At 40.4% G+C, this 27,511-nt stretch overlaps 1 protein-coding gene across 3 annotated transcripts in view; it reads right to left on the minus strand.

Moving 5' to 3' along the window:
* The window catches only part of RUNX1T1 (RUNX1 partner transcriptional co-repressor 1), a 138,137-nt gene extending 111,413 nt beyond the window's left edge, over positions 1-26,724 (minus strand). The window contains exons 1-2 of one of the 3 annotated variants that reach the window (XM_068525419.1): positions 26,225-26,724; positions 981-1,153 (exon numbers count right to left, since the gene is read on the minus strand). In XM_068525419.1, coding sequence (XP_068381520.1) covers positions 981-1,068 — 88 coding nt within the window. In that variant the 5' untranslated portion in view covers positions 1,069-1,153; positions 26,225-26,724. Of the gene's footprint in view, positions 1-980; positions 1,154-26,005; positions 26,053-26,224 lie in introns of those variants that run through there. The other 2 variants (XM_068525420.1, XM_068525421.1) reach the window with 2 other exon arrangements.
* Between the last annotated feature and the right edge of the window lie 787 nt (positions 26,725-27,511).

Raw genomic sequence — 27,511 nt, forward strand, 5'->3', positions numbered from 1 at the left:
CTTTGTAGGAACTGCAAGAGTAGATGTTATGTGTGTGTGGGGCGGGGGGAACACCAGTAGCTATGTTTCCAGAACAATGGCCATGAAGGGTAAATATTTTGCTACCACCTTTTCCATGTAGTCAGGGAGGCAGTCACAGAACTTCAAAAATCCCCACCTAATCACTAAGAGTGCCAACCTGTACAACACAATGTTTGTGTTAACTCTCAATTCTTTCTTAGCACAATTTATCTGTATTCATCTGTGCTTCTGCACAAGTCCACTAAACCTGAAACAGAGCTGGCTGCAGGAGGCATCAACTCTCTGGAACCCATAATGCAGGGCTCTCCTTAATTTTTAAATGTTGCAGACTTTAAGAAGTCACTTGCCAAATGGGAAAGTGTACATTTTGCTATTTTCCTAAAGTTAGACTTTTTTTTTTTTTAAACGTGCCTATGGACATGAATTCTGCTTAGGAAATGACATTCACCTACAAGTTTAAAAAAATATCCAAATCAAATAGAAGAAATAATAAATGGAAAAGCACTTTTTTCCCTCTTTAGTCAACAAACTGCTTCAGAAAATACCATCTCTAGTTGCAATAAACACAGAAATCATGACATAGCTTTTACTCTTTAACTCCAAGTATTGCTCAGCTTATAACAGATGTATTATGAAACATGGCAAGAAGCACAGCAACAAGAAGAGGGGTTAAAAAAAAAAAATTCGTACTTGATCATTTGCTATCTTCAGACCCAAAACTATCAAACAAGGGCTCCCACAGCCAGGCTGACTGATCACCACCCAATCCCACATCCAAAGATTTCAAAGACAAATTTTTTAAATATATAATACAAATTCGTTATCAACAGGCACTAGAAGAAGAAGTAAGGAAAAGAAAAGAAAAATCTTCACAAGTATAATTTATTAGGAAAAAAATAATAGATTGATTTTTGGCATGTAAGTAAATTGCAAAGTCAAAATATTTGTCTGTTCCTTACCTTGACAATATTCAAAGTTCCCTTTTTTCCGGCAGTCACCTATTACTAAACTCAGTGCTCTCCAAGTGTTTCTTTTGACAGATATCATTCTCCACCAATCGCTCTGCTAATTTCCTCTCTCCTTTTCTGACTGGGACAGATATTATGTTCACCAGCCCAGAGATCAATCTTTTCTATTGACAACAACAAAGGGAAAAAAAACGCATATATCACAACCAGTCTGAAGTATCACACCCATCTACTTACACGATAATACTAGGCCAGTTTTGTTTTGTTTAAGAAACAGATACAAGCCCTTCTAAATTTTAGAAAAATCCAAAACAGAAAATATTTTCAGAGTTCCTGCAGTGACATGCCCTATAGGGCTCTTAATTCTCCAGTCATCTGACTCAAAGCTGGATACAACTCCTCTTTCCTTAAGTTGGGTCTAAAATATACATACATCAATACCTTAAAAGAATGTGTTAGATTTTACCTGTTTTATTTTTTTTTAATTAAATAATCTATCAGATATGGTTTCTTTAGAAAATGCTTTGAGACACTGTGTTATTTATTTTATTTTTTGGAATTTTAAGTGCAAGTTAAACCCTGTTTCAAAACAAAGTGGTGTCAATATTGTTTTCACTGTTCTGAAATTTACACATTGCCATCATTAGCTAAAATAATCTGAAACAACTGTTAACGGTATCTAATAATCTTTATGTAACCAACCAGTTTGAAATTATTAGTAACAACAATTAGTGAAGCATTTTACCAAATAAACTTCTACTACTTTCTTTTTTTCTTCTAAAGCAATCCAAATATTCTCATTTTTCCTGCTAGATTTGGCAGGTTTAGAATTCATTCATTCATTCCCAAACACCTACTATTACTACTACCACCACTATTACGAATAGAACAAGTATCACTATTTAGTTCTTATAATCTATGAAACATAAATCTAGCACAATCATATGCACATAAAGTAATAACTCAATAAATGCAAAGGGATAGATTTATAAAAGCAGTCTCAAAAAATATTACTAAGGATGTTGCTACTATTTTTTTAAGAGACCAAACTACTCCCTAGAAATTAAAATTGGTGAATATACATACTCTGATGTATATAAACAAGCAGTTTCTATTTTAAAAAAAGAAAAGCAGTGCCCTTTATACACCATATTACAACTCTGCTATCATGCAATCAATGTTTCTCATTCTTAATGGAAAAACTTAAACAGGGCCAAGGAGGGGAGACTGGAAGTAAATACATCTAGATGTCAAATATTATTTCCAGAAAATGGAAATATGGGTAATATTATTTCCAGGAGATGGAAATATGGGTAATTTTCTACACAATTCTGGTATTTCCAATGTCTTTACACTGAGATAAAAAAAAATATTTTGTAAATAGAGGATAAATAAGTATTATTGGGAAAAAGAAGAAAATGGATACTTTTCTTAGATTCAATCATGATTTTTGATAATATTTAGTGCCTCAACAACCATCAACAAAAGGCATCGGAGAGCCTGATAAAGTAGAGTCTACCTGTGTGGGCCATATTTAATAATCTCCATTAAACAAATGAAGGAGGCCAAGTACATACAAATCCCCTAGAGTCTAAGTCTTTTTCTTGCTTCTCATGACTGCTAAATACAAGACTAATGTCTCGGTTTATTACCAAAAATGGTATAATGGATCTCGGTTTTGAGGCACATAAAATTACCATGTGGATAAACTTCCTTTATAAGATAAATTTCTCAATTATAAATGATCTCCCAATATAGAATATACTATTTCACTTTTTAACTTCACTTGTGTCTATTTTAATCAGAGTATCCTGAAGTGAATGGAGAAAAGTTGACAGGAAGATAGTGTTACACAATATTTTAAATGTACATGTTTATAAATTCTTAAATGTTAACATGGCATACAAATACACATTCAAGTAATACACAATGTAAACCTCAAGTTACCCACTGATGATTTTCCTCACTCAACTATTTTTATATATGAAACATTGTATCACAATCAATAGGATAACTCACCAAAAAAAAAGGAGTTAATGTTTAGATTTTTCAAAATAATGACTTTGGAGTATTATGTTTGTTCTTCATACCTCCAACACAATAAATGGTCTTCTGATATAAAATAACAATAAAATGAGTAATGGTAATGAGCACTATGAAATATATATCCAGATTATCTGTGATACTTATTCCACACTGAAGTCTGTATCACATGCAATCAAAAGTAAAATTTCTCTATCTTTAATAATTGCTTTGTTCCAATCCTAAGCCCTCAAATTTGTAAAACCTCATTATGAGGGGAACATATACTGAGACCAGTTTAAAAGCTAAACTCTACCAAGAGGAGAATGCCTAAAACAATTTGTAGTTCTACAAGAGTGTTATTAAAAAGGCTCAACATGTTGTATTACCATGGAAATTGTGGAAAACAGACATTCCCAAACAAATATTACTTTTTCTCAATGGTATGAAGTAATGAAAACCACATGTGTAAATCTGCGATCTGTGCAGTAGTTCAAGCTGCAGCTAATAGAAAATACAGAAAGTGAACTCTGCTATATAAAGGATTTTTGTTACAGAAATATAATGTGAAAACCAGATGCAGACAGAAAACCTTAATCACAGATGGGAATGTAATCACTGGCATACTGAATACTTTTTTGATCAATCTTAACCATATGCGTAATGTATTTATTTTCTAAGGAATGCAATAACTTGAGAGAACCTTCTATTTGAATTCAGTTAACCTCATATTTATAATGCTTTTATCTTACTCCCCCATCCCTTCAATGTGTACACTGAGCCAAGGTTTTAAAAGGAAGAGCTGCTGGCCTTGGCAAATCCTTCTTGTATCAGTTTACCTTTCAAAGTTTTAATAGGATGTAAAGACTACACACATCAGAATCAACCTCAAAAGCTATCAAGTGCAGTTCCCCATTACTGTGTTTCTCAGTCACTGCCAGGAATCCCTTCACTGCCCAAACACATTTCTCTACAGAACTATATCAACATTTGGGGCTATTTTTCCTTTAGTAAATAAGATACAGTTATTCCAAAAATGAGGCTTTAACACACCTCTTTTTATCTACCAATATGAACTGAATCAAACCTTTAACTTTTCCTTTCACAAAAATATCTTGTAACGTAAAGAATGTCCCTTTACTTTAATAAAAATACAATTAGTTTTTGGTTCCAAGGGGAATTACCACAAAAGGAACCTGTTACATCATACATTACTTAGAAAACATTACCTTAATAAGCACAGTCCCTGACACTGGGTGGTAGCTTACCTTTGTTTGCCAAGACCTCCACAACCTTATTTGTAGGACAATGCTGAATCCCCCTGATTTGAAACAGTCAACAGAGAACCACCATGTAGGCCTCACTTTAGGACTACATTCAACTTCCAACAGGAAGTGACTGGGACACTATGTTACTTGGGGTGTCCCTAAACTTCAAGGCCCCAGCTGCACAAGTTTCCTTAAGCTTCTATGGCATATACTCATCCTGATTCTCCTTCTCTCTTCTAACTACTCATCCGCTAATATATGCATAGAAACAAACAGTCCTTGTTCTGACATTCAAGACCCTCCATGATTTGGCACTAACCTACACCTTTCAGCCTCTGCTCCGTCCATGCCCTTACAGGGTACAGCTCTTCAATGGATAAACTCCCATAGAATGCATCACCTCATCTTTATGGCTTTGTCCATTAACTCTCCCAGACTTAATGGCCAGCTCCTTTTCAACACTCAGGTTTCATTCAAGTGTAACCTCAGAGACAGTCTTCCCTCCTATCCAAAATAAAGTCTCACCACCACCGGCAGCACCCTCCACCATTCTCTCCAACATTGTTTTTTAATTGTCTTCATTACATTTAACACTATGGGTAATAATCTTACAAATGTCTCTATTGCATGCCCCCCTAAACTGTAAGATCTATGAGAACAGGGGCCTTGTCTGTTTTGCTCATTACTCTATCCTCCATACTTAAAACTGTACTTGGCACCTAAAAAGAATAAAACAAATGAATTCCATCTAATGAAATGCTATACAGGCCCAATTCAATCCCTGTGACCTTCACAAACCTTTCCCTGACCACTCCTGGGGCCCACGATCATTCTCTCTTCTTTAAATTATAATAGCATTTATGGTCTATATCAGGCGGGGCAACCTTTACCTTCCAGACGCTGTTCATATGAGCCCATTCCCACCAGTACTGTACATACACAGGCCAGTATGGAAATCAGCCAGGGCATCCAGGGCTGTGAAGCCAGCCCTTCCTCCCACAGTAAGCAGTAGGATACCACGATTAAGAACTGCAGGCAGCATTAAGTCCATACAACCTCTAAGGTGTAAATGCACTCTAGTAGTTTTTATGCATAGATTTATCTCCCAACTGAGTTTATCAATTGACTTTCCTGTTCTGGAAAGAGATCCCCCATCTTATTCTCTTGCTGTCTTCAGACCTTACCTTGATGCAATATATGCATTTTGTTGTAATGGCCATGAAGGAAGGGGCCATGTTTATTCAACAGTCTTCATACCCAGTGCCTGGCTCACAGAAGGTGTTCACTCAATATTGGCTGAGTGAACAAAGGAATAAATGATAACCGAATACTATCTAGTTTTTCTTCAAGCCTCTTCCTCTTATTGTGATAAAGCATTATTTTAAAATCCTTCAAATATTATTTTAAAGATAAAAATTAAACAGAAGGCAGCTGACCAATCTATGAATTATTATTTTTAGTCAAACTAACAATGCAGGATGATCAAGGAGTTAACAAAGCAGGCAATTTAAAATAGTAAGAAGCTCTAAAATATCTCCTCTGTTACAGATATAATTTAATCTTCAATAAAATAAAATCTCCTAAAATGACTGTACCTTACCTACACTGACCACTTAGCCCACTGCATGCAGTTGGACCGGAATATCAGGTCTTAAACTTATTAGCTATTTGACCTTGAACAAGTCACTTAACCTTTCTAAGCTTTAGATGTAAATCTCTACAGTAGGATAATAATACCTAACTCACCGGGATGATATGAAGAGATAATACTTATAAAGTGCCTATCTTGCCCCTAGTGCAAGTGTTGTTTTCTTCAATGTGCTCAGTTCCTATCAATTGAGAGTAGAAAGGAGGTAATACCTATTTTAATATTATGATTTAAAAGCATTAAAGCACTAGGTCACTACTCAAAAAACGACCTAGTGCAATCAAAACATTTTCTTTTCTGAAAGTCATTGCTGTTCTATTAGTGATAAAAGTAAGTATGATCAGTCAACAATCCCAAAATATGTGGAAGTAAGGTGCAGGTCCTAAAACATTTTGCAGTGGAAAAAAAATAAAGAACCACAAGCTAATGTTTTGTGATTAAATTTTTTCCTCATCTAATTTCATCTGTGGAAGAGCACCTCTAGAGGATAAGAGAAGAGAGAACCAATTATTTCCAAAGACTGGTTTCTCCAAATAAAGGCATCTGTTCCATGCCGGCAACTTTCACATGAAAGAAAAACGAGACTTTGAAAGTATCTGTATTCATGGGTGATGGCCACATGTCTCAAAAAAAAAAAACAAAACACTACGATTATCCAACTGCAAATATGGTCTGCTTGCTGCTGCTTCTTATCAGCTGGTATCTCTCTTCTTTCTTCCCTCTCTTTTCCCCCTCCCTCTCCCTGCCTCAGAAACTTGTAAAGCTATGATATTTTTCTGTACTCTAAACAGTAACTTTTCTAAGTACAGTGAGAAGTCTTGATAATTTTCCATTTTAACTTTAGTATAATTCCCACCTGCAGCCTGTGTGGCTGGCCCTGTCCATGGGGAAAAAAATGGGGTGGTAGGATTTGAAGGCTTCCAGGAGAGTGGTACTGAGCCCTAGAACAGAGAAGCCTGGGAGTCAGAAAATCTAGGTTCAGACCTCGCCCCACAACCCATGCAGGGCGACGTTGGGCAAGTGAGGAAGGCTCTGGGAGTGATTTACAAATGAGCTCACTCCCAGGTGAGTATTAAGTAAGGCAACATGTGAACTTCACTCCACGAAGGCATCTACCGTGCCTCCTCCCCACACATATCTGTCTGAAATTGTTCGGTCACTTGCATGAAGGAACTAAAGGCTGCCCTTCTGAAACCATCTCTTGGAATTGTTACCTGGAAGCAAAGACAGTAAGATGCTTCACCCACTTTGGCGTTCAGTCACAGAATCTTAGGGTGAGACAGACCTGTCATTCTATCCAGTGCCATTCCTAGTTTTAAGGCTGGTTCATCAAGCAACAGCTGGAATCCCACACAATATCAGAGAAAAGACAAGACTGGTGAGTAGAGAGGGAGTGGGAGAGGGGGCTGGAGAAGAGTACTAGCGAGAAGTGCTCAGCCTGGGGTCTGCCCAGAAAACAGACATGACAACCAAAAGAGGGATGGGAGCCCCTGGCACCTAAGGGATCACTTGGGGGCATGGGAGAGGGAAAGCTGGGAGTCACAAAAATGGTCCTTGTTGGGGCCCTGATCCAAGGGACAGTTCCAGCTCATAAATATGTCCATGCATACAATATTTTGCTTACAATTTCAGGGATCTCATCCTTGACAAAAAGTACATTTGTGAGCCATAGGGTGAAAAATAAATAAAACAGGTTAAGATGTGCACTTATGAACATGCAAGTGACTTGACCACTTCAATTTACCCAGGGCTGCTATACATGTGGGTGTTTTTTTGTTTGCTGAAACTTAAAGCTAAAATATGGTGGCAATAAATTGTACATTCTGTGATAAGAGAACACAATAAAAAGGGATCAAGGGGGGAAAGGGATTGGGAAAGAAACAACATGCTCTTGCAACCAAAGATTTCATTTTTGGTCTTAGCAATGAAATATTTGAGGACAGTATTAAGTAAATAACTTGAAATATTTGAGGACAGTATTAAGTAAATAACATGAGTTTTCACCAAATATTTAATAAAGCATCAAAAAGTACCCCAACTGTTCCAGACTCCTACTTTTAAGGAGCTTACAAATCAGCAGAGAAGTCTGAATCACATGGATAGCGGCAAAATGCTAGATGTGATAAATTCTATCTTTGAGGAAGAGAGGTCATGAAAACTTGAATAGTTTCATTAGCAACTCAGGAGAGGACAAAGTGGGTTCCCTGCAGAAATAGCTCTCAATTAAGGCTGAGGTGAGAAAGGTCTAGCAAATCAGGGGCACTGTCTGACTTGAACACCTCTATATCCCCAGGCATTAAACAGGACTAGACTCTCCGTTAAGAATTTGCTGAGTGAAGGTGACTGAAAAGGAACAGCCATAGAGAGGAGAAGATCCTACAGGGGGCTTCCAGAAGAGAGCAGTGGACAGTTCAAGAGTGGTCAAGTCAGATGCCTAGCACAAGCAAGACTTTCTGAAATGATACTGTGCTTTGTACATACCATCTCATGCAACCCACATGACAACCTTATGGGTCGTGCCGTTATTATCCAGATGAGAATTATTTCCAGATGAAGAGTAGGAGATCCAACAAGTGGCAAAGCACTGGGGAGTTGGGTCTCTTCACCACTTCACCTGGCCGCCTTCTAGCAGAGAAGAGAACATAATCACCTTCCCCCAGAAGGGCAGAATCCCAGAACCATTCATCCCAAGCTGATGCTACAGTCTCTAACTTTGCAGTGAGTGAAACAGGTACGAGATTTGCAAAAAGATTCAGAGGACCAACAGACATGAAATAAAAATTCTCCTTCCAACCACCAATGCCTGAGCCCCACTTTCTTCCCATAAAGCAACTACTATTGTCAGATTCATATGCATAAGTAGTTTATGCACTTTTTGTATAAATGTAGCACACTATATACATTGCTCCCTGCTTTTTTCATTTCACAATATATCTCAGGAATGATTCCATATCAACATATATAAATCGGTCTCATCCTTTTAAAAACTATAGATTGGTTACAGAAGAAAGAAGTCTTAAAAAATCCAATTCTGAGAGATTTTTATCCACACACTCTGAATTTAAAGTTCAAAGAGTAAAAAGAATTCCCAGTGTTTTCAAATTAAATGATACTAAACAAATCAAGGTGAAAGTCCCTGAAATAATATTGTATTGGTGAACCATAGCCTAAAAGTCCTACATTTTGTTGTTGTTCTTTCTTCCAATAACTAAAATTCCTTAAATAAGGGAGACAATTAACAGTGAGCAATTTATTAAGGATTGAATACTGTCCTTTAACATATAAAAGGGATTCCTTTACTTTTCTAATATGAGGCCTCCATTTTAAAACAAAAAATTGTGATATCACACATGATAGTATTTTGTTTACAGTCTGCTGATTGTAAATACATAAAGACAAGTTTCTATTAATTTCAGTAATATTTTAATGCATTTTTGTTCATTTAATTTAAAGTGTATTTGAAAAATGTCATTGTGTGAAAAAGTATTTGGTCTGCAGACAATGCTTGTGCTACTGAATGAATGAACGTAGGTTCAAAAGCCCCTTGAAACTCACTGCTCCTCACCCCCCAAGAGTATTGAGCCCAGAGTCTGGGACACACTGCTGTAGAAGAACACCCTCTGCCCTCCCATCAACTCCTCCTTGACTCCTTATTCTCTGGTCCCTGCCTTCTCTCCTCTACATAATATTAGAATTGAAAGAAATTTTTAAAAATTATTCCCTAAACAAAAGTCCAATGTTCGAAACATGTAAAACAGTTAGGCTGCTCTGGTGGAAAGTTAAGGGTCCAGACCCAGCCCTCCTGACCACTTTTTATTCTCCCACATGGCCAGAAGTTACCAGCAAAATGAAAGGAAACTCAAAACAGTTCGAAATCCATGCAAGGAGCCAAAGCACAGGAGGGAGCCAAGTCCCAGGGCAATCAATAATCAATCCTCCATGCAACCACTACCCTTTAAGGAAAACCTACCAGGTAACAGCCCCATCAACATTTCCCAAGAGTAGCTGGACCACAAGAATCCCTGGAGCAGGGATACACAATTGGGTTCTGAGGCTCCTTTCTGGAGGCTGTGATTCTATGAGTCTATGAGGGGTAAGGAAGCTGCCCCTTAAACATTGAAGCAATGCCCGAATTCTGGCAAGCTATGTGCACTGGACATCTAATCTGAGCTGTCATCACTTCCTCCTCTCTAAATCCACCCAATATCCAAGTACTAATTATTTTTCCCTTGCAATGTCTCTGGCATCTGCCTATTCCTTCTTGTCCCACATACCCAATTCTGGCCATCCTTCTATAATATCTAACATCTAAACTACTGCAAAACAAGTTCCCTACCTGGCCTCAGTCTTCCCCCATTCCAACCCATCTGGCCCACCGCAGTCAGACCAACTCTTCAGAAACACAACTTTAACTGGGTCCATGGTTTCCTGTTGACTGGCACAATTTTTTTTTTTTTTGCTTTGGTTTTATTAAGATTTATTTTACCATGGCACCCTTTGTTCAAAAGAAGTCCAACTAGAAAATCTAATATCTAAAGCAATTTGTTATAAAGAACAGAACTATTCTGGTTTCACAGTGCTGAGAGGATGAATGAAAGGGCCTGAACCCAATCTGGGCACCCTCTATGCCACCTCCCAACCCTAAGGGGTCCCATAGGACACAGTTTTTTAAACTTCTGGCTTACTCAGAAGATAAAGCTTAAATCAAATGCCTTATGATCTTTCTATTTATTTCCCAATAATCACCCAAGGGTCCTTTTTGCTGTATCTCTCTACCCTCTACCCACCCCACCCCAAGACACCTCGCTTCTCCCAAAACCTTTTCCAGTCTCCATTCCTGTCTTATAACTGCCCACAACCCCATTACAATAATGTTGCCTTGATAAATCCTACCTGTCTTAAGACAAGCTGAAATTCCAACTCACTCCACCTCTAAAATCTCATTTACTGTATCATTTAACTGGTAAGTAATCAAGCCTCTTCATCTTTTGTAGCTATTTAATTTGTCCTGAGCGGGTTTATCATTCAATGGGAACTGAGCTTACTACCTGTTCTGTGCCTCCATCAAACACACTGCTTTACACATAGTAGGCATTCATTAAATATTTATTAATTTACTTCAGATTTACAACCAATAGCAAAAATCTTAATTTTCTTTCAAATATTCTAAAAGGTTTCATTACCAGGGCTACCCAAAGAACATATGCCTTTCTTTTAAAATAGTCAAATTAGCTTTAATAGGTTGCTCATTTTATTACTTTTCATTTATATTTTCCTCTGATATTTTATACCCGCTTTCTCTAGCCAACTCAAAGCTTGACTTGGACAAGTCAATGGAGACTGATCACATTTACTTTCCATTTAGACCTGAATATCAGGTCTAAATGCACCTACCTACCCTTATTTAAACAAAGGATTCGAATTCATTGTCCACATTTGTTTCCCATCAGAGGTCAAATGTGGATCTCATTTCTAAATAAATCTAGCTAGAGATGAGAATGAAAATGTGTGACAGGTAGGCAAAGGGGTTGGGCAATAAAGAATACTTGCCTGACACATGATAAAAGTTACAGAATCCTAACATCACTTAAAAAGAACACTTTCACAGGAAAGGATTACTATGTCAGTCTGATAAACATCACAGTTCCAGTCCCAATATCATCTGCTGTTCTTCCCAGCTGTGTTTGCTTATCACTGTGTACATAACATATGCAAAGATTCAGAAAATAAACTAGCAGTGTTTCATGACCTGTCTTACAGCTCACATCTTCCTATATCTTGAGGTTAGGGGAAGGAGTATAGTACATCTAGTTTTAACAAAATAGAGCAACCAGCTTCCTAAGACTTTGTATTTAAAGCACAACTTGCACCATGCTTACCATATTCACTGGGAGATGACTTCCCAATTTCTAATATTACGCTTGCCAAATTGGATGTGCATTTAAAATGCTCTCAGCAATGCTGCTGTGGTAGCTCCCTGGCACAACCCTATGCCAGCCTTTGCAGGAACCATAATCTATCTACTTCAGTGTCACCAGGTGCACTCCCCACAAGGTCTAGTGGAAGGGACATCCCAAACACTCTAACATCTTTCAGCTAGTTTTCTCTCCTGGTGCTCTAATAGACCTGGCCACAGCTAGCTCATCACTGCTCTGGCAATATTTCCTCTCCTATTATTAGTGGCCCCCTAGCTCTTGAGAGCTTATCTTTAGACAAACTGCCATTACATCTCATGGTAATATTTTCTCTGTTATTTCTCTGATGTAATATTCAATCCAGTCAAGTCAGGTACCAACTAAGAGTTCACTGCATACATACTTTTAAGACATTCATCTTTGCGGCAAAGAACTTCAGTTTGGCCTCCCACCAAACTTCGAATGCCACTGCAAAAACTTTCTATAACCTATGAAGCCACAGTGATTCCTGTGGTTTCCGTTTCTAGTGACACATGAAAGTAATGTAACTTGCATGTCCTTCCTAGTAAACAGTAGAAGTTTCTACTGCCATCCTGGATGATGACAAAGGGCTTACCTTAATCAAATCAGAAGTATAAAAATGTAATAGTTCCCAAGTTCCAAAGAAATCCAGCCTGGGTTCATTATCAATAATTTCACAAATTAGGATTAAACCTTTAATAATGTCTATATTTTTTAAAAATGAAAGTACAAAAATCAAAGTGTTATTGGTAATAATTGGGCTCTTAACTACTTTTTTAGAAGCAATAGCAGACTGTTTTTTAGACAACAGACAGTTTTTGGTCTTTCTTACTTAACATCTGATTCTAGCCAAATGATAATGTGCCCCGTTGGTTTAAATAAGCCATTACTTACCAGGTTCTCTCCAAAAATGGTTTAAAGAGGTCATTTTCTAAATTCCCAAGTGACTTAGGTCCAAACCTTGAGACTGTGGAAAGCCTGGTAAGCACAATCAATCACCACCATGCTTTAGCCTCTAGCCCCTCACTCCTGCCCCCAAGCACCAAGTTCACCTTGTCTAGCAACCCTGAGGGAAAAGCATAAAGGCTATTTTCTTTGAGCAAGACCTAAAATCTTTAGTTCCTTCTCACTGCATAAACAGATTCTTCCTTCCATCATTCACTTCTGAAAAAAGTACAGTAACAACCAAAATTTCTGACAATCATCCTAGATCCAGGACGGCTATGGAAAAAATGACTCACTATTCCCCACACCCCTTCTTCACAATGAAGAATAGTGGGGAGATAATGATGTTCCACACTGATTCTACTTCCCAATTATATGCAGATTAGTAGTGCCCCCAACTCAGAATTAAAAATATAAATGAGGATTTTTTTCATTCTCCTAACCACGGGAAATTCCTGAAAGCCTGCTCCTAATATCCTATATAGTCTTGTACATAGGAGAGTTGGGAAGCCTAATGATCAATGAGTCTGTCTATCATTTTGCTCCTGAAGAATGCACCTGAGGGCTGGAGTGCACCCCATGCCACCCAGCAAGTCAATGACTGAACTAGAAAGGGAACTCCAGTTTGCCTATTACGGGAATGCACACACACTAGATCCTTCTTTTCATAATAGAATAAGTTTACACCAGGGGTCCCCAACCCTGTTAGGAACCGGGCCGCGCACAGCAGGAGGTGAGGGGTGGGTGAGTGAGCAAAGCTTCCTCTCTGCCACTCCCCATCGCTCCCCCATTGCTCGCTTTACCACCTGAGCCTTCCCCCCACCCCCCCGACCCAACACCCGGTCCATGGAAAGATTGTCTTCCACGAAACCGGTCCCTGGTGCCAAAAAGGCTGGGGACCACTGCTTTACATTACATAATCAAACTCAAGATGGTACAGAATCCCTCTCCTCTTAGAAGTGACTAGGAAGTGGACCTAGCCAACTGGGAGATGCCGAGATGGAGATATAGAGTGACCAAACCGACTGGGATAGGACAAGCCTCAGGGACTAAGGACACTGGGCAGAAGACCACTCTGGAGTGCTGAATGAGATCAACAGAGGGAACAGGCCTCAAGGCCTCAGTGTAGTGTAGGAAGGTGGTATTCTGACGGGAGAATAGAATTTAGTAATGGAAAAGCCTGGATTAGGAGGCACTGAGGGATACAGAGTGGCATGCATTTGGGCATATCCAAGGATATCTGCTGGCCAGTAGCCAACTGTGATTCCTAGGTTGGGGGCAAGGGCAAATGTAAAGAAAACAGTGGATGCATAGTTCATAACTGCTAAGGAACACGTTAAGCCAGATATTCAGAGAACATGGCTCTAAAATTATTAGAACTTGGGAACAAAGCAGGTAATTAATTTGGGGAACAGAGGGAAACCTCAGTTTTCTAAACTGGAGCAAAAGGTCAAACCAGAAGAACTACTAAAAGAGTGATGGACTAGAGCTCTTTGAAACGAAGAAAGTGAAATGCTGGTTAATCATTTACTTAAAATCAGTGCTGACAATGTACATGAAGGTTAATGCCAGGCTCACAGTAGGTCTCTAACATTTGTCAATTCCTCTACTTTCTCCCAAGTCCAACAACTAGGTGGCATCCCTTGAATGCCCAGAGCACATTCAGTAGTCTATGCCCAAGGTGTTAAAAGATTAATGAATCTAGTCAATCACATTCCCTAAGGCACTTGGAGGTATTGAGATCGTTGGATAAACAATGGGAAAACTTTACATTTGTGCCCTCCACATTCAACAAGATCTATATCCTAGAGGCCCCATTCACCCAAATACTGATTTGCTTTAGGGACCCTCATCAATATGAAGCCCACAAAAACAAACCCCTGCTTCATGAGTTACATTATACAGGTAACCTCAATCAGAACTAACAAAGCAGAGGGATTTTAAGTAGGTCTCTTACAGTCATTGAAAATGTTAGTGGTTCTAAGCAAGACTGATGGCTTAAAACTTTTTCAAACAAGAGGGTCTCATACCTTAAACCTCAACCATGGGGCATTACTTTTGCAGTGATTCTGATATAAAAGCCTGAACATCACTTGACAAAGTATGAACATTCTGAAGAGAATCACAAGAAGCTCTTCCCTGTTCAAGCCACATAAGGCACTGAGGCTTAAAGGCTGATTGTGGCTTCAGCACAAAAAACTCACTAGAAGATCACATACCAAATGATGGGATTGTGTCTGTGAAATAAACTTTCTTCACTGATATGTGATCCAGTGTCATTTCTTCACAGTAGCAAAGTGCTTGGTGCTATACCAGAGAATATACCCACCAAGAAATATACCCAGATCTCTGAAAGATATGCCACAATTTGGCTTCAAATTGGAAATTACATGCTTTATAAGCATTATTCTTTAGTTGGTTAAATACATGTAATCATAAGTACACACAATGTTGTTCTTCAAACTACCTCTTCTTTTGACTGGTGTTTCAGAAGAAACATTGCATTTGTTAATACCAAATATGCTAATGTGTCACAGTGTCTGTCTTCTCTTTTATCCACTCTGGAGATATTCTGAGCTTATCTCCGAAGAGTGTGTCTGGCAATTCAAGTGTGACGCTACAAGCTACATAGTCTCTAATTGATCCAAAGCAGTAATCATGTCTCACCCTAGACAAATTACTATAGCCACAAGTCCACCCAACTGCAGTTGTGGATGGAGTCAATATTGAACCTAATCCAAATTTCACCAGTCTTCCTTCTACCTTAATTCTCTATGTCCAGTTTTACATGGATAGCATTGCCATTCATTTTCTTTTTGTAGGAATGAAGTATTATTTTTATTATGATTATTCATGTTAGAGTTCTCTTTTTAATACTGGATGATTATTTTTTTAAAACATGTCTTTCCTAGAAATATCACTAGTAAAATGCATCCAATTTTTCTCTAATGTGGTGCTTTCCCCGTCCATAAAACGTATTTGATTAGCAGTACTATAGAAGCTAAAGCTTTTGTATGCAGGCACTCAAGCATAATTTAATCATTTTATTTAAGCATGAAAAAAATTATTCTGAAAGGCCTGTTAGGTAAAATATCCCTGATTGGTTTAAACTTACATTTGCAGGTATATTAAGGGTGAAATAAATCATGGAATGCCCAGTATGCAATGGAATAGTGTTAACTTTGTTATAATAGTCAGCAGTAAGTTAAAAATTGTAGTATTAGAGGATGTAAGGAATAACTATCATTATAAATAACTGCATTTAAACAGGTTATTTTAAAATAAATTTTGTTTTATGCGAAACCATTTTATATTACAAGGATTTTCACCCATGGAAACCTCTTTCACAGTCAAACGAGATGAGGTCCTAATTGCATAATACCATTTATCTGCTGAGGATAAAAGTGCCAACAAATGAAAATGCACATTAGGCAAGAGATTGTCAGAACAGAAAATTGTCTTTTTTATTTTTTTTTTATTTTTTTGTTTTTTTGTTTTTAAATAACCCACTCACATTAACGAAAGACTGCAGTAGCTTCCAAATTATAGGTTGTTATTTTTAGTGGAAGTAGTTCAATATTCATATTGGAGCAGATGTAGCAGTTTAACAAAACAGCTCTTCAAATCCTGCACAAATTGAAAACAGGAAAACTGATTGCATTTTCTCTTATCACTTTCCTTTTCTGAATTGACACTTTTGGCCTTCTGAAAATTTACACATGGCTTTCATCTCAACAGCACCTGCTGATCAAACAGAAACCTAACATTTTCATGAAAATGGTATAAAGAACTAGTTTTGTTCTAAACGCTGTAAAGGGCATAAGTTGCCTACTAGATAGCAACAACTGCTGGGTATAAGGCATATTCATAATAGTTTTATATTTTCATTAAGCTTTAAAAAAATACATTAAGTCTCTTCTGGTTTTTTCCATGTTCACTTTTGTAATGATTCAAATTTCTTTGACTCAATGTCTGCCTAATACTTAGTTTTATCATGCAGCGACTATGCAAAATGTGTAAAAGGGTAGCTTACACTAAGATACGGAACACTTAGTATTTTCTCTGCCACTGCTTGGAATACACATATTTATCTATACATATTGCTGTCTATCCAGGCACATGGGTGTAAAATACACACATCCCATTTTCTTATTCCACTCACAAAAAAAAACAAAGTCAGGCCCTGTTTTTGAAGGGGCCTTACAAATTCTTTTATCAGATACAGATTTAGCAGGTGCTTGAATGTTTGAGGATCCCCAGCTGGGGAAAAATGGATGTCACCTGAGCACAGGCCGGTAAGGATCTACCAACCACTCAGTGTAAATGTCTCTGGGAAGATAAAGGTAAATCTTGAAAATGGGTATTATTATATGTAAAATACAAGATTGATAGCTAAGTAGCTTCCCAGATTTTTAAATAAGAGTGTATCACATATTTATCTGTTACACCTAATTCTAAGTAAAATTAAAGATGCTCCTAAGACATGCTCTCTGTCAGTTTCCTAGCAAAAGGGCTCTACCCCTCTGAAGGATTCCAGGTGTCCATTCCCATTCTGCCTGGGTGACAAGGTAACCTCAGGCAGAAATGACATACAGTAATATATGTACCACTCTGGCAAGTTGGCCTGTGAATTTTGGTGTTTCATCATGCTCACTGAGGCAGCAGCAAACCTGAAATGTCAGTATGTTCAGTCAATGGAAGTGAAATAACGGGACTCTATTGTCTTACCCAATCGATCTGCTGTTGTCAACAAGGAAACATGCCCCCCTGGCTTTAAACAAATTTTAATTAGGCTCTTAGTTACTGGTTCATATTTACCTATGAAAACACTTATCTTGACTATGTGTAGGAAGCAAAACAATTGTTTTTCCCACTTTTATCCATTTTAACTACCTTCTAAAGTTAATACTATAATTTTTTAAGTACACTCATGAGTGTATTAAACATTTTTTTAATTAAACAGTTTTATTAAACATTTTAAAATTATTTTTCTTTTAAACCAACTCCAAGGGAAAAAAAATCCCATGGTTCAAATCCAAAATACAAATCTACCTAACAACTTGATTTCTTTTTCCCTCTAGACCTAGTTGAACCCATACTATAAAATCAACTAATTCCATATTAAAAGTAGGTTTCATTTGCTTTTCTCACTCATTCAAGTACCACCATTAGCATCAATTCACCACCCATTCAAAACATGTCACGCAAAACCAAACACAAATGACCAATTCCAAAAGCCTCTACCAATTTTGCTCAGTTTATCAATCTTACAAATAAGGGGTAAATGAAACTCCTGTTATATGGGAGATGGTGCGAAGAAGGGCAGAAGGTGAGGGTGAAAAGAAAATAAGGCATTTAAGCCATTCAAATTTGCCTAAGTTCTACAGTCCTTCCCTGAACCAGAAGGGAGACAGTCTCACCTTACAATAAAAATAAAAATGAACTAATCAAGTTGTTAAGCAGCTTTTTCTCTCCCCTCTTCATCTAAAGGTTTCAGCATCCCGTCAATAAATAATCTATTGTTCCCCCTTTATCCAGTCTCTTTAAACCTATTCAGAATGGCAAAACTAAACCCAATTAAAGATAAGGCCCTCCGGTAATCTCACCTCCGTGAGTCCTGTCTGGATAGCAGAGGTGATGGGAGATAGCGGCCAGGCCAGGGCTGATGCCTCCTCCTCACCCCACACAACAAAAGGCAGATTTCTCTTTCTCCCTCTGCTAATCTTTAAATGTAAATTCTCTCCGCCAGCTAAGAGGAGCGACAGATAACATGTTACATCTTCACTTCTCCTGGTCTTATCGACTTCTGAATCATTGGAAAGGGAGAGAGGAAAAGAGAAAGGCAGCCTCCCCACACCCCCCTCCCCCGTTCTTTCCCACCCCTCCTTCCTCCCTGCCCGCCTCCCCTCCCCGTTCACGGAGATTACCTTCTGGCAAAGGAGCGCAGGAGAGGCGGCCGCAGCCGAGGCGGCACCCAGACCGCGGCTTTGTATTCATTAAACACACATCGGAGCTTATCAGAAGTAAAAGGCTTGTCAGGATGGCACATTGTGTGTGAGTGAGTGTGTGAGCGCAGGAGGGAGAGGAGAGAAGCCAACGTGCATCAGGGTGATTACAATATCAGCAGGGCCCAGATGGAGGCAGGAAAATAAACAGAGGGTGCGTGTGAGACGGAGCGGGAGAGGGAGGAAAAGTGGGAGAGACAGAAAGAGACACAAGCTGGAGGGAAGAAACGGAAAGGCAAGGAGGGGGCGGGGGCTCCGGCTCCAGAATGGGGGTGGCAAGGAGGGCGAGGTACCCCAAGGCTGGCTGAGGGTGAGAGCCAGAGCTGGGGGAGGGTGGCCTGCATTCCCCAATCTGCCTCTACCCGGAGAGAACGGGAGGAATCCAGACTAGCAAACTGTATTTCCCTGCTCCAGGGCTAGACCGCGAACATTTTGGAGGTTCTGTCAAGGTCAAAGGGGGATCAAGAGCTCTCTTTTGGCGGAGCTTAACAATGAGACATTCACCATCTCACCTCCATCCAAATAGCCACAATTTGCAAAACAAACCTAGTGAGTCCTCACAGCAGTTACACAGCCTTCCAGACCAACCTCAAGTGGGAGTTCCCATCCCTTTCTTTGCTGACCCCAACGGTCCTAATTTCCAACCCCCTGCCCACACACACCAAGACCGACACAGGCAGATAGAAAATGTCTCATTTCTCTGGGCTTTGTGTCCCAGAAGACTTGTGTAGCCGGCATCACTGGGATAAGAAGGCGCACTTGTGATTGGTAGCTACAGGTGACTCTGAGACACCTGCTCCGCCTCCAGAAACTGTGTTGCGGGAGGGGGCTCCTCATGTGTACATCTGAGAGTCTATTTTGGAGGTGGGAATTTAAAACTGAGGCAATCAATCTCGGCTTGAGCTGCCTCACAGCTCTTCACCCACCCAGAGCCCAGGAATCAATCAGAGAACAAGCAGGGAGCTAGCGCTCCTCCATCAGCCCAGAGTTCATCTTCCACCCCATCAGGGTCTGGAGGGAGATACACCTGAGTGGTCTCATGGGAGTCCCTTCCCACTTTTAAATGCACCCGTCAGACAACATGAACATCTGATCAGATCCTTAATGGAGTGCAGATAATGCAGCAAAGAAGGTTATTTTATTGCGGGGAGAGGGAGTATTTGGTCATGTTGTATTTCAAGGCACTGAAGCTTGGTTAACAAGCTCTCACTGCAGTATGAAGAGTTCAGAATAAAGTAGCCAATAAAGTACACAATTGTTCATGGCATACACTGCAGCCCCAGCTGCAGTGAAACTTCAGGTTGTAAAATAGTTTATGCATGAGGTCTCAATATAAAGACACAAAATAGTTGGGAGGAGGGGGAAATAAGGCTAGTGAGTAGAGAAAAGCACTGAGGAGCAAGAGAACTAGCAGCAGCCTCTGAGGGGAGACAAATTTGAAGAAGCCCTTTAGAAAACGAGGAGAAGCATTGTTTAATCAAGCACTCCCCTCCAAAGCACTCAGTCAAAAAAGTTTTACATGTAGTGGATCCTCCTGCCCGCCCCCCCCCCAACTCCCACCCCAAGAAAACAAGGGAAATTTGATAGGTAAGGTAAAGTGAAAAAAGCTGGGCATTGGTGGGGGAAGGGCATATGTGAAAAACCTTGTCATGCAATGAATGTCAGATGAAAAGGGGTCTGCCACAATCCACCAGTAATCCAATAATATGGAAAACCTCATGGTATCACTGAGACGAGAACGAGGTAGTATTTCCCCATAAATCTTCAAAAAGTGAGCAGGTTCAATAGTTAGAGAAGGGTGCAAGGATAGGAAGTAAACCATTTGGCAGGGTATGTTACAAGATCGAGGGCACTCTAAATGGGTGAAAATCTGTCATTCTTACATGTTTTAAATTTAATAACAGATTTCTCTCATAAAGGGTCACCTTTCACTTTTCCTCTGTTACAAAAATTGCATTCAGAGTAACCAGACACAACCACATATACCTTCCCCTTTATTACATCTTAGATCAATTTGGACACAAACTACCCACAAACGTTTATAAATCCAATGCAACTCTAGGAAGTAAAAAATACAACTTACAAATTCCAACTGATTTTTCCATTACATGCTCTCTGAAAAAATGCTATTTAAAAAACAAAGCCCTACTACTTTCAAACCCAGAAAAGGCTTACATTTTTTCTTTAAAAAGCATCCAGACACTGAAGGCATGAAGAAAACTGCACAAAAGCTTATCTGCCAATGTTCTTATTTTGTAAAGGCACAGTATTTCTATTACTACCTTGTTTGTTCACTGACTTTTGGCTCACGGTTACAGAAAAGATCAACCAATTCTCAAATGGGAAGAATCCATGACTCTCTTCCAAAGCAAACACTTTGCTGCAAAGCTTTCAATTAAAAAAAGGGGGGGGGCAATATAATAAGAAGTATAATCACAGAATAAGTGTACAACAGAAAGTGGTTTCTATAATCACAGCTGTCTTAAAGGCCAGGCTGGAGACTAGAAATCTTAATTTCAACTAGTTCTTTTCTTAATAATAGGTTACCTTCCTATAAGAGCAAGAAGGTCCATCTGCCTCAGGCAGATAAGTTTTGAAGCATTAATTCAGATAAAAATCTAGCATTTTCTTTCTTTCTTTGAGTATGTGAATTCTAGTGTGCTATAATGTGAGAATTCCAACATATGACCATTATGGCATAATATCTCATTGCTCAGCTTGTCATTATTTCATTTGTAATTCTTATGTTAATTATGTTCATAATTACTATAAACAGATGTGGTAGACATTCATGTGACCTTTTATTGCAGAATGCATTCCTCACTCATTTTGCTATCATTTCTCATGTATGTGAAACTGAAATGCAAAAAAAAAAAAAGCTTTCTAATTTTCTAATGTTTTATATGCATAAGTTAAAACAAAACCTACCTTCTACTTCATCTGCATTTCAAAATATTAGAAAATTCTTAACATTTAAGCTGCTTTGTAGAACATTTTAAAATTGCACACTGAACCTCACTGCTGCTCACTAAACTGTAGCTATGGATGCCAAACAAAGGCTAGCGTCCGTGTCTAAGTTGTTTGTCTTTTTTTTTTTAATATCAAAGGTTAATGCAGCAGAATTGTGCTTCAAAACCAAGTGCCTAACAGCTACATAGCAATTTATTCACTCATAACTCAACCATCACCCTCTTTACATAAAACACATTTACAATAAAATCAGTATGGATTTCATTAGCTGTAAACCTCCTCAAATTTCATTTCTTTGGCCCTAATCTATAATTAGTGTGGACAGACAGGTGCAAACCCTTCTCTTCTACAGATGGCTACTGGAAATGGTGCAAAGTAGCTCCTTCTGTTTAAACAACACAGAGATAACCTGCTCTGTCTTATCACTTACAATTACCTCCATTAAACTGAACTAATGTTTGCTTTAATAAAATGTTCACTGTTCTTTAAACATTATTTAGGAACTCTTATATTAATGGCTGTAAAAAAGTGAAGTTGGAAGGTGTCTCTTTAGATAATAATAACTAACTTATTCTGGATGAAATGTTCTCACTTGATGGATAATATTCTGGGGTTCACAAAGGTGTTTTAGTTGACTTAACATTTGTCAGTTATTTTGCATAAATAGGGTCAAATATGGTATTTCTAAAAGGCATCTGGGTGACAAACAATTTAACAAGAAATTCAGAAGTATGAAATGTTTAATTTCTTTCTTAAAGATTTTAACTTATTATTGAAGTATATACTTCCTAAAATCCTGGATTGTTTTCAAAGGGTATTTATGTTAACCTAATTTTATGTATTTGTTTAACTTCTGATGGATTCTGAAAGTTGTATGAGTTCATCATTTTAAGGCACATTTTAAAAATTAACCATGCATGCAAGAGTGCACTCTGTAAGCACATGGTTAAAAATACCACCATTTCATAATAAATAACTTCTATTCTATAAAGCAGAGATCACTTCTCCCTGCTTCTGCTATCAATAAAGTCTGTGGATCACTAGATGATGAATAAGGTGTCCATAAAACAAAGAACTTTTAAATGCCCAAACGTCAACAAATAAATACCTTTTCCCACTGAACTTACATAACTTACAGTAATAGACTCCAGTAAAATGCAACTGACTTTTTTTTCACATGCAAATCCTGCAGGTGCCAATTTTTCAGACTGCTTTGCTATGAAGGGCTATGCTGCCTGCATAAAACCTCAATGAAGAAGGGTTTGCATTCAGTGCCTGTCAGCTGATGTTCATATCAAAGAAGTGAGAAACAGGATTTGACAGTGAAGAATGTCCTAACCTGACAACCACTGACCAGCATTGCTATTGGAAGCATTTCTTTCTCGTGATCCCTTTTCAATGTTGGGGAAAAAAAGAAAAGAAAAAAGTGGGTTTTTTTCTTTTTTGGCTAAGCTTCTATTTTACAATAAAATAAATGATAATGGCACCTTACATTTGTGTACTTCTTTGCAATTTATGAAGTGTTCTTTTATCTGCAAATATTTATACTAACACCCTGGATGGGAAAGCTCATCATTAAATACTAGCATCAAGAACAATATCTTACTTTTCTTCAGAAAGGGAAAATCGTAAAAATATTAAAAAGCTACAGCCCTGTAGCTGCAACACATACTGTCCTAGTATTTCCAGCAACTTGCAGTTTAATAGTGCAGTTTCATTGTATTACAAGTAAAATGTGTCTTATTAGGAAAGTCCTTTACGGATCATTTTAAAATCAAATTATTAGCAGGTATTAGTGGGTCACAGAGACTAAGGCTACAAAGGAAAATATCATTTCAAAGATTTCTGGTCTGCTTTAAGTTGTCTAAACATTAAAGAAAAAATAGACCGTTTTCTCCACTTCTTGTATTAGGTGTGAACTGGACACTGGAGAAACCACATACTCTCCCACTCAGTATTTAGCTTTTCAAATAAAATGAGTGCTGTCTAAATGGTTTACAAAAAAGTATTAATGCTTAAACAAAGTCTTTTAATATAAAGTTCTCTTAGTATAATCTTAGATAAAGTCAGCTTTTCTGTACCCAGAATGAGCCTGATTCCTTGATTATTTGGTTGAATTTTTTTCTTTTGAAAGAATAAGCCAAAGAAATATCAAACGCTAAATACAGTACAAGTAAAACAATGTTAGACTTCAACTTCCTCAACATACTTCCCAGCTGCAAAAAATGCCTAAGTCAAACTAAGATTCCCTGATTAATACTGGGTGAGACCATCAAATGTCCCTTTAAAAATAACAATCAATAAAAAGAAAGAAAAGAAAAAGAAATCAGACTGCCCTATGTATGCTACCTGAAAGCCCACACAATGTTAAAACTAGAATTGACATTAAGGATAAACAAGGGAAAAAGATCCAGAGAATTATGAAATTGCTTCTCTTTGTACACATCACATCTGACATAAGCACCCAGGTTTGGGCGAGGATGGTTTAAGAAACAATTGTGTTTGTTGATCTTTTCTAAGGAACTGTGTGACAGGAGAAACTGGGCACAACAGAATACTCACGTGGTCAAGGCAAAAGGCTGCAATAAACTAAAAGAAGGCCCCCGACACTAACAAACCCGTTTATCACAGAGAAGCTGGTCAATTTGTATTCTAGTGAGTGTGGACTCACTGGGCACAGACCCAGTTTCACTCCTGTTCTATGCAAAGGCAGGGGTATGATAATAAAAGCTACTGAGTGCACTTAAAAGTGTTACAGATGTTTAAAAGGAGACTAGAAGGGGGGAAAAACCCAGTAAAACAGATTTCAGTTCACCCAGAAGGTAGAAAGGAAACGCTTTGGTCAGCAACCCAACCTTTACCAGGGGATAAATCAATTTGCAGCAGCTGTGGACAGCCATTTATATAAAGGCCCTGGGCAGATTAATTAAGGGAAGCGAAGTTAAAAATTCGAGGGGGCCCAGAGTTACATTAAGCACATGAAGTTGGTCTTAAGTGGCCTCCCCAGCTCTCCTAATCTTCACTCCCACGCCCTGGACTCTGTGACTGGTCTTCAGGAGCTCCTCCACGGGGAATACTAGCTAGTCCTTAAAGCGACACTCTGTAGCCAGGCTGGGGCACGTTGGGATTTGAGTTGCCCAACCTTGTATAATAAGCTATGCTCAAAAGATTTCTCCACTACGCTTTACAAGGAATAAGGAAACCCAGGGCTGCATGGCTCCCCAGCCAAATCCTCCAATCTTGAAAAGCGCGCGGGGGTGGGGGGGGGGCGGTTAAGGGAGGGCTGGGGCTATTTTTAGTAACAGTCTTGGTTCACATCCTACTTCCCGGAATCTGTCCTCAAACTTTTCCAAGGGTTGACTGCCCTTACCCCACCCCACCCGCCAAAAAAGTTTCAAAAAACGGATTTAAGCGCCTTGTGCCGACCTAACCGTCTTTGCTTAAGGCGTCCTGGCCAGCTCAAGGTCCGCCCAGGGAGAGGGGTCTGGGTGCGCCGACCAACCCAGTGCTTTCAGGCTCCCAAAGAGAGCGGTGGGGCCCGGAAAACGAAATTAATTCCCCGGACGCGGCCCCCCGTCTGGTCTGGGCTCCGCCAAGCGGGAGCTGCAGAGCACAAGGCTCCGGTCCCCGCTCCGGAGACGCGAGCCGAATCGGGGATGCAACTGGAACACCCAGAGGACTGGGGCAGCAGGGCCCCGGGCGCGCGGAGGTCTGGGCAGGAGCGACGCTGCCACCGGCCCCCGGCGGCAAAGCCCCAAACCCGTCGCGGGCGAGAGATTCCGGTCGGGAGACGCCGACAAGAGCTCGAGGGGCCGCGGCCTGTCCTCCACGGGCTTCCCACTCGAGTACCCCGAATGCCCAGGAAGAACAGGGAAAGTTCGCAGGTGGGCGCAAAGCGCTTGGGTGTCGCTCAGAGGACCCCGACCCCAGTCGCAGCCGTGTCTCAAAGTTAAGATTCCTTCTCTCCTGCTCCCAGAGCTAAGTTTTCCACCATCGAAACAAGCCTTTCCTTTCCAGTTAAAAAAAAAACAAAAAAACAAAAAACCACGATGAGGGTTATAGGGCCACCTGCCAAACGCACCGTAGGTACCTTGACCGGTTGTTTGGTCGGGGGGAAAATACGCATGATTTTCCTGCTCACATATCGTAATCATGGAGAGGAAAGAAAACTGTTGTAAACAGTGAGGGGAATCTAAGAGTAAAAACTGCATCCTTGGCTGACCCGTGAAGTTCAGTGTCAACGCAGCTTGGAGTCACTCGCGACGTTCCTCTTTGCCCTGGTGCGTAGTTCTGCCCTAGTTCAGCGACAAGTACAGCCTGGAGCCTCTCGGCCGAATAATCCAAATGAAGATGACGGTCATCAGAATAATAATTAATAGCAACAGCCAGGGGCCCGTCCCCGCCGCCCGCCCGCCGGCCCAACCCTCCCGCGGGCACTTACACTGCACAGGGCCGGAGAGTCCCACCATCCGCAACCGGCTCCGAGCTGCAAATAAAACTTCCCGTCGTCTCGGCCGGCCCGCGGGGCGAGGGGGCGAGGGCACGGCGCCTCTTCCCTCGCAAGGCCAGAGTGTCCGGGACCACTCGCCCACGCGCGCTCGCCACGAGGCCTCGGAGTCGCGCCGCGTAGCGCCTGCGGCCGCTCGGCGCTACGCACAGCGAGCTGCGGTTCGAGGAGCCCGGGGTCGGAAACGCCAGCCAGACGCAGCCTCCACGCAGAGCCCAAGACTCGCGGAGCACCGCTCCTCCCGCCTCCCTCCCTCCGCTTTTCTGTTGCTGCTGTGGCAGACAAATGTGATGTAGGGCGCAGGGAACTGCCACTGTCACAGGCGGCGTCTGCCTCGCCCGCCCTCGCTCACTCTCGAAGAAGGCGACGCATTTATCTGCAGGGCGGCCGAGCGTCCGCCGGGGAGCAGGAGCGCCGCGCGCTGTGCTGCTAGAGCGCCCGCACCAGGCCGGCTCCGGCGCGCGCTCGCGCCCGGGGCGCCGCGGCCGCTCGGGAGGGAGGCAGCGGCGCGGCCGCTACCAGGTGCAGGGAGGAGGGCCCGCGGCGGGGCAGGGGGGAGGTGGAGGTGGGAGACATCTGTGTCGTGCAGGGGTCACGGAGGTCAAGTATATGTTAACAATGGGCAGGCCCAGCTCGCTAGGGCGCGCGGGCGGGCGGCCTCCCTCCCGGCCTCGCCCTCTCCCTTGCAGGCTGGACGTGGGGCTGGCTCCCTAATGATGCTTTCCTGGGCCGCTTGCTCTCCAGCGGCCCGAGTGCCCTGCAGTAACCCAAGACGACCACTTTCCCCGGCCATCTGGAGCGCTCCTGGCTGCCCTGCCTGTGTCTCATCACTGGCTGGAGAGACAGCTCTGCTAGAAATCAAGCCACTCTCAGATCTCCACTCTAATCCCCTTCTGTTAGCTGATTTCCAGACTGACTATTTGCTTTCGCATTAGATAATAGCCTTAGAGAAAACAATTATCATTTTCTTTTTTCCTTTGTTTTTCTACTTCTTCCATAGTATATCATTAAGAGGGGCCTCTTTCTAGCTCACGTTTTTGTTGGTTGTATCCCCCTCCCCCAGACATTAATATCAATACCGGGGGTGGGGGTGGGGTCCCCGGAGGAAAAGACAGGGTGAAAGAATTCCAGATATTTCCAAAGTAAATAAATAATCTCTCAGTGAACAGGACTGACAATTTGTTCGTACAGAGCAAAAAGGGCTTGAATAATAATGAAAAT

This window comes from Eschrichtius robustus, chromosome 17, assembly GCF_028021215.1.
Source record: "Eschrichtius robustus isolate mEscRob2 chromosome 17, mEscRob2.pri, whole genome shotgun sequence".
Taxonomy (NCBI): Eukaryota; Metazoa; Chordata; class Mammalia; order Artiodactyla; family Eschrichtiidae; genus Eschrichtius; species Eschrichtius robustus.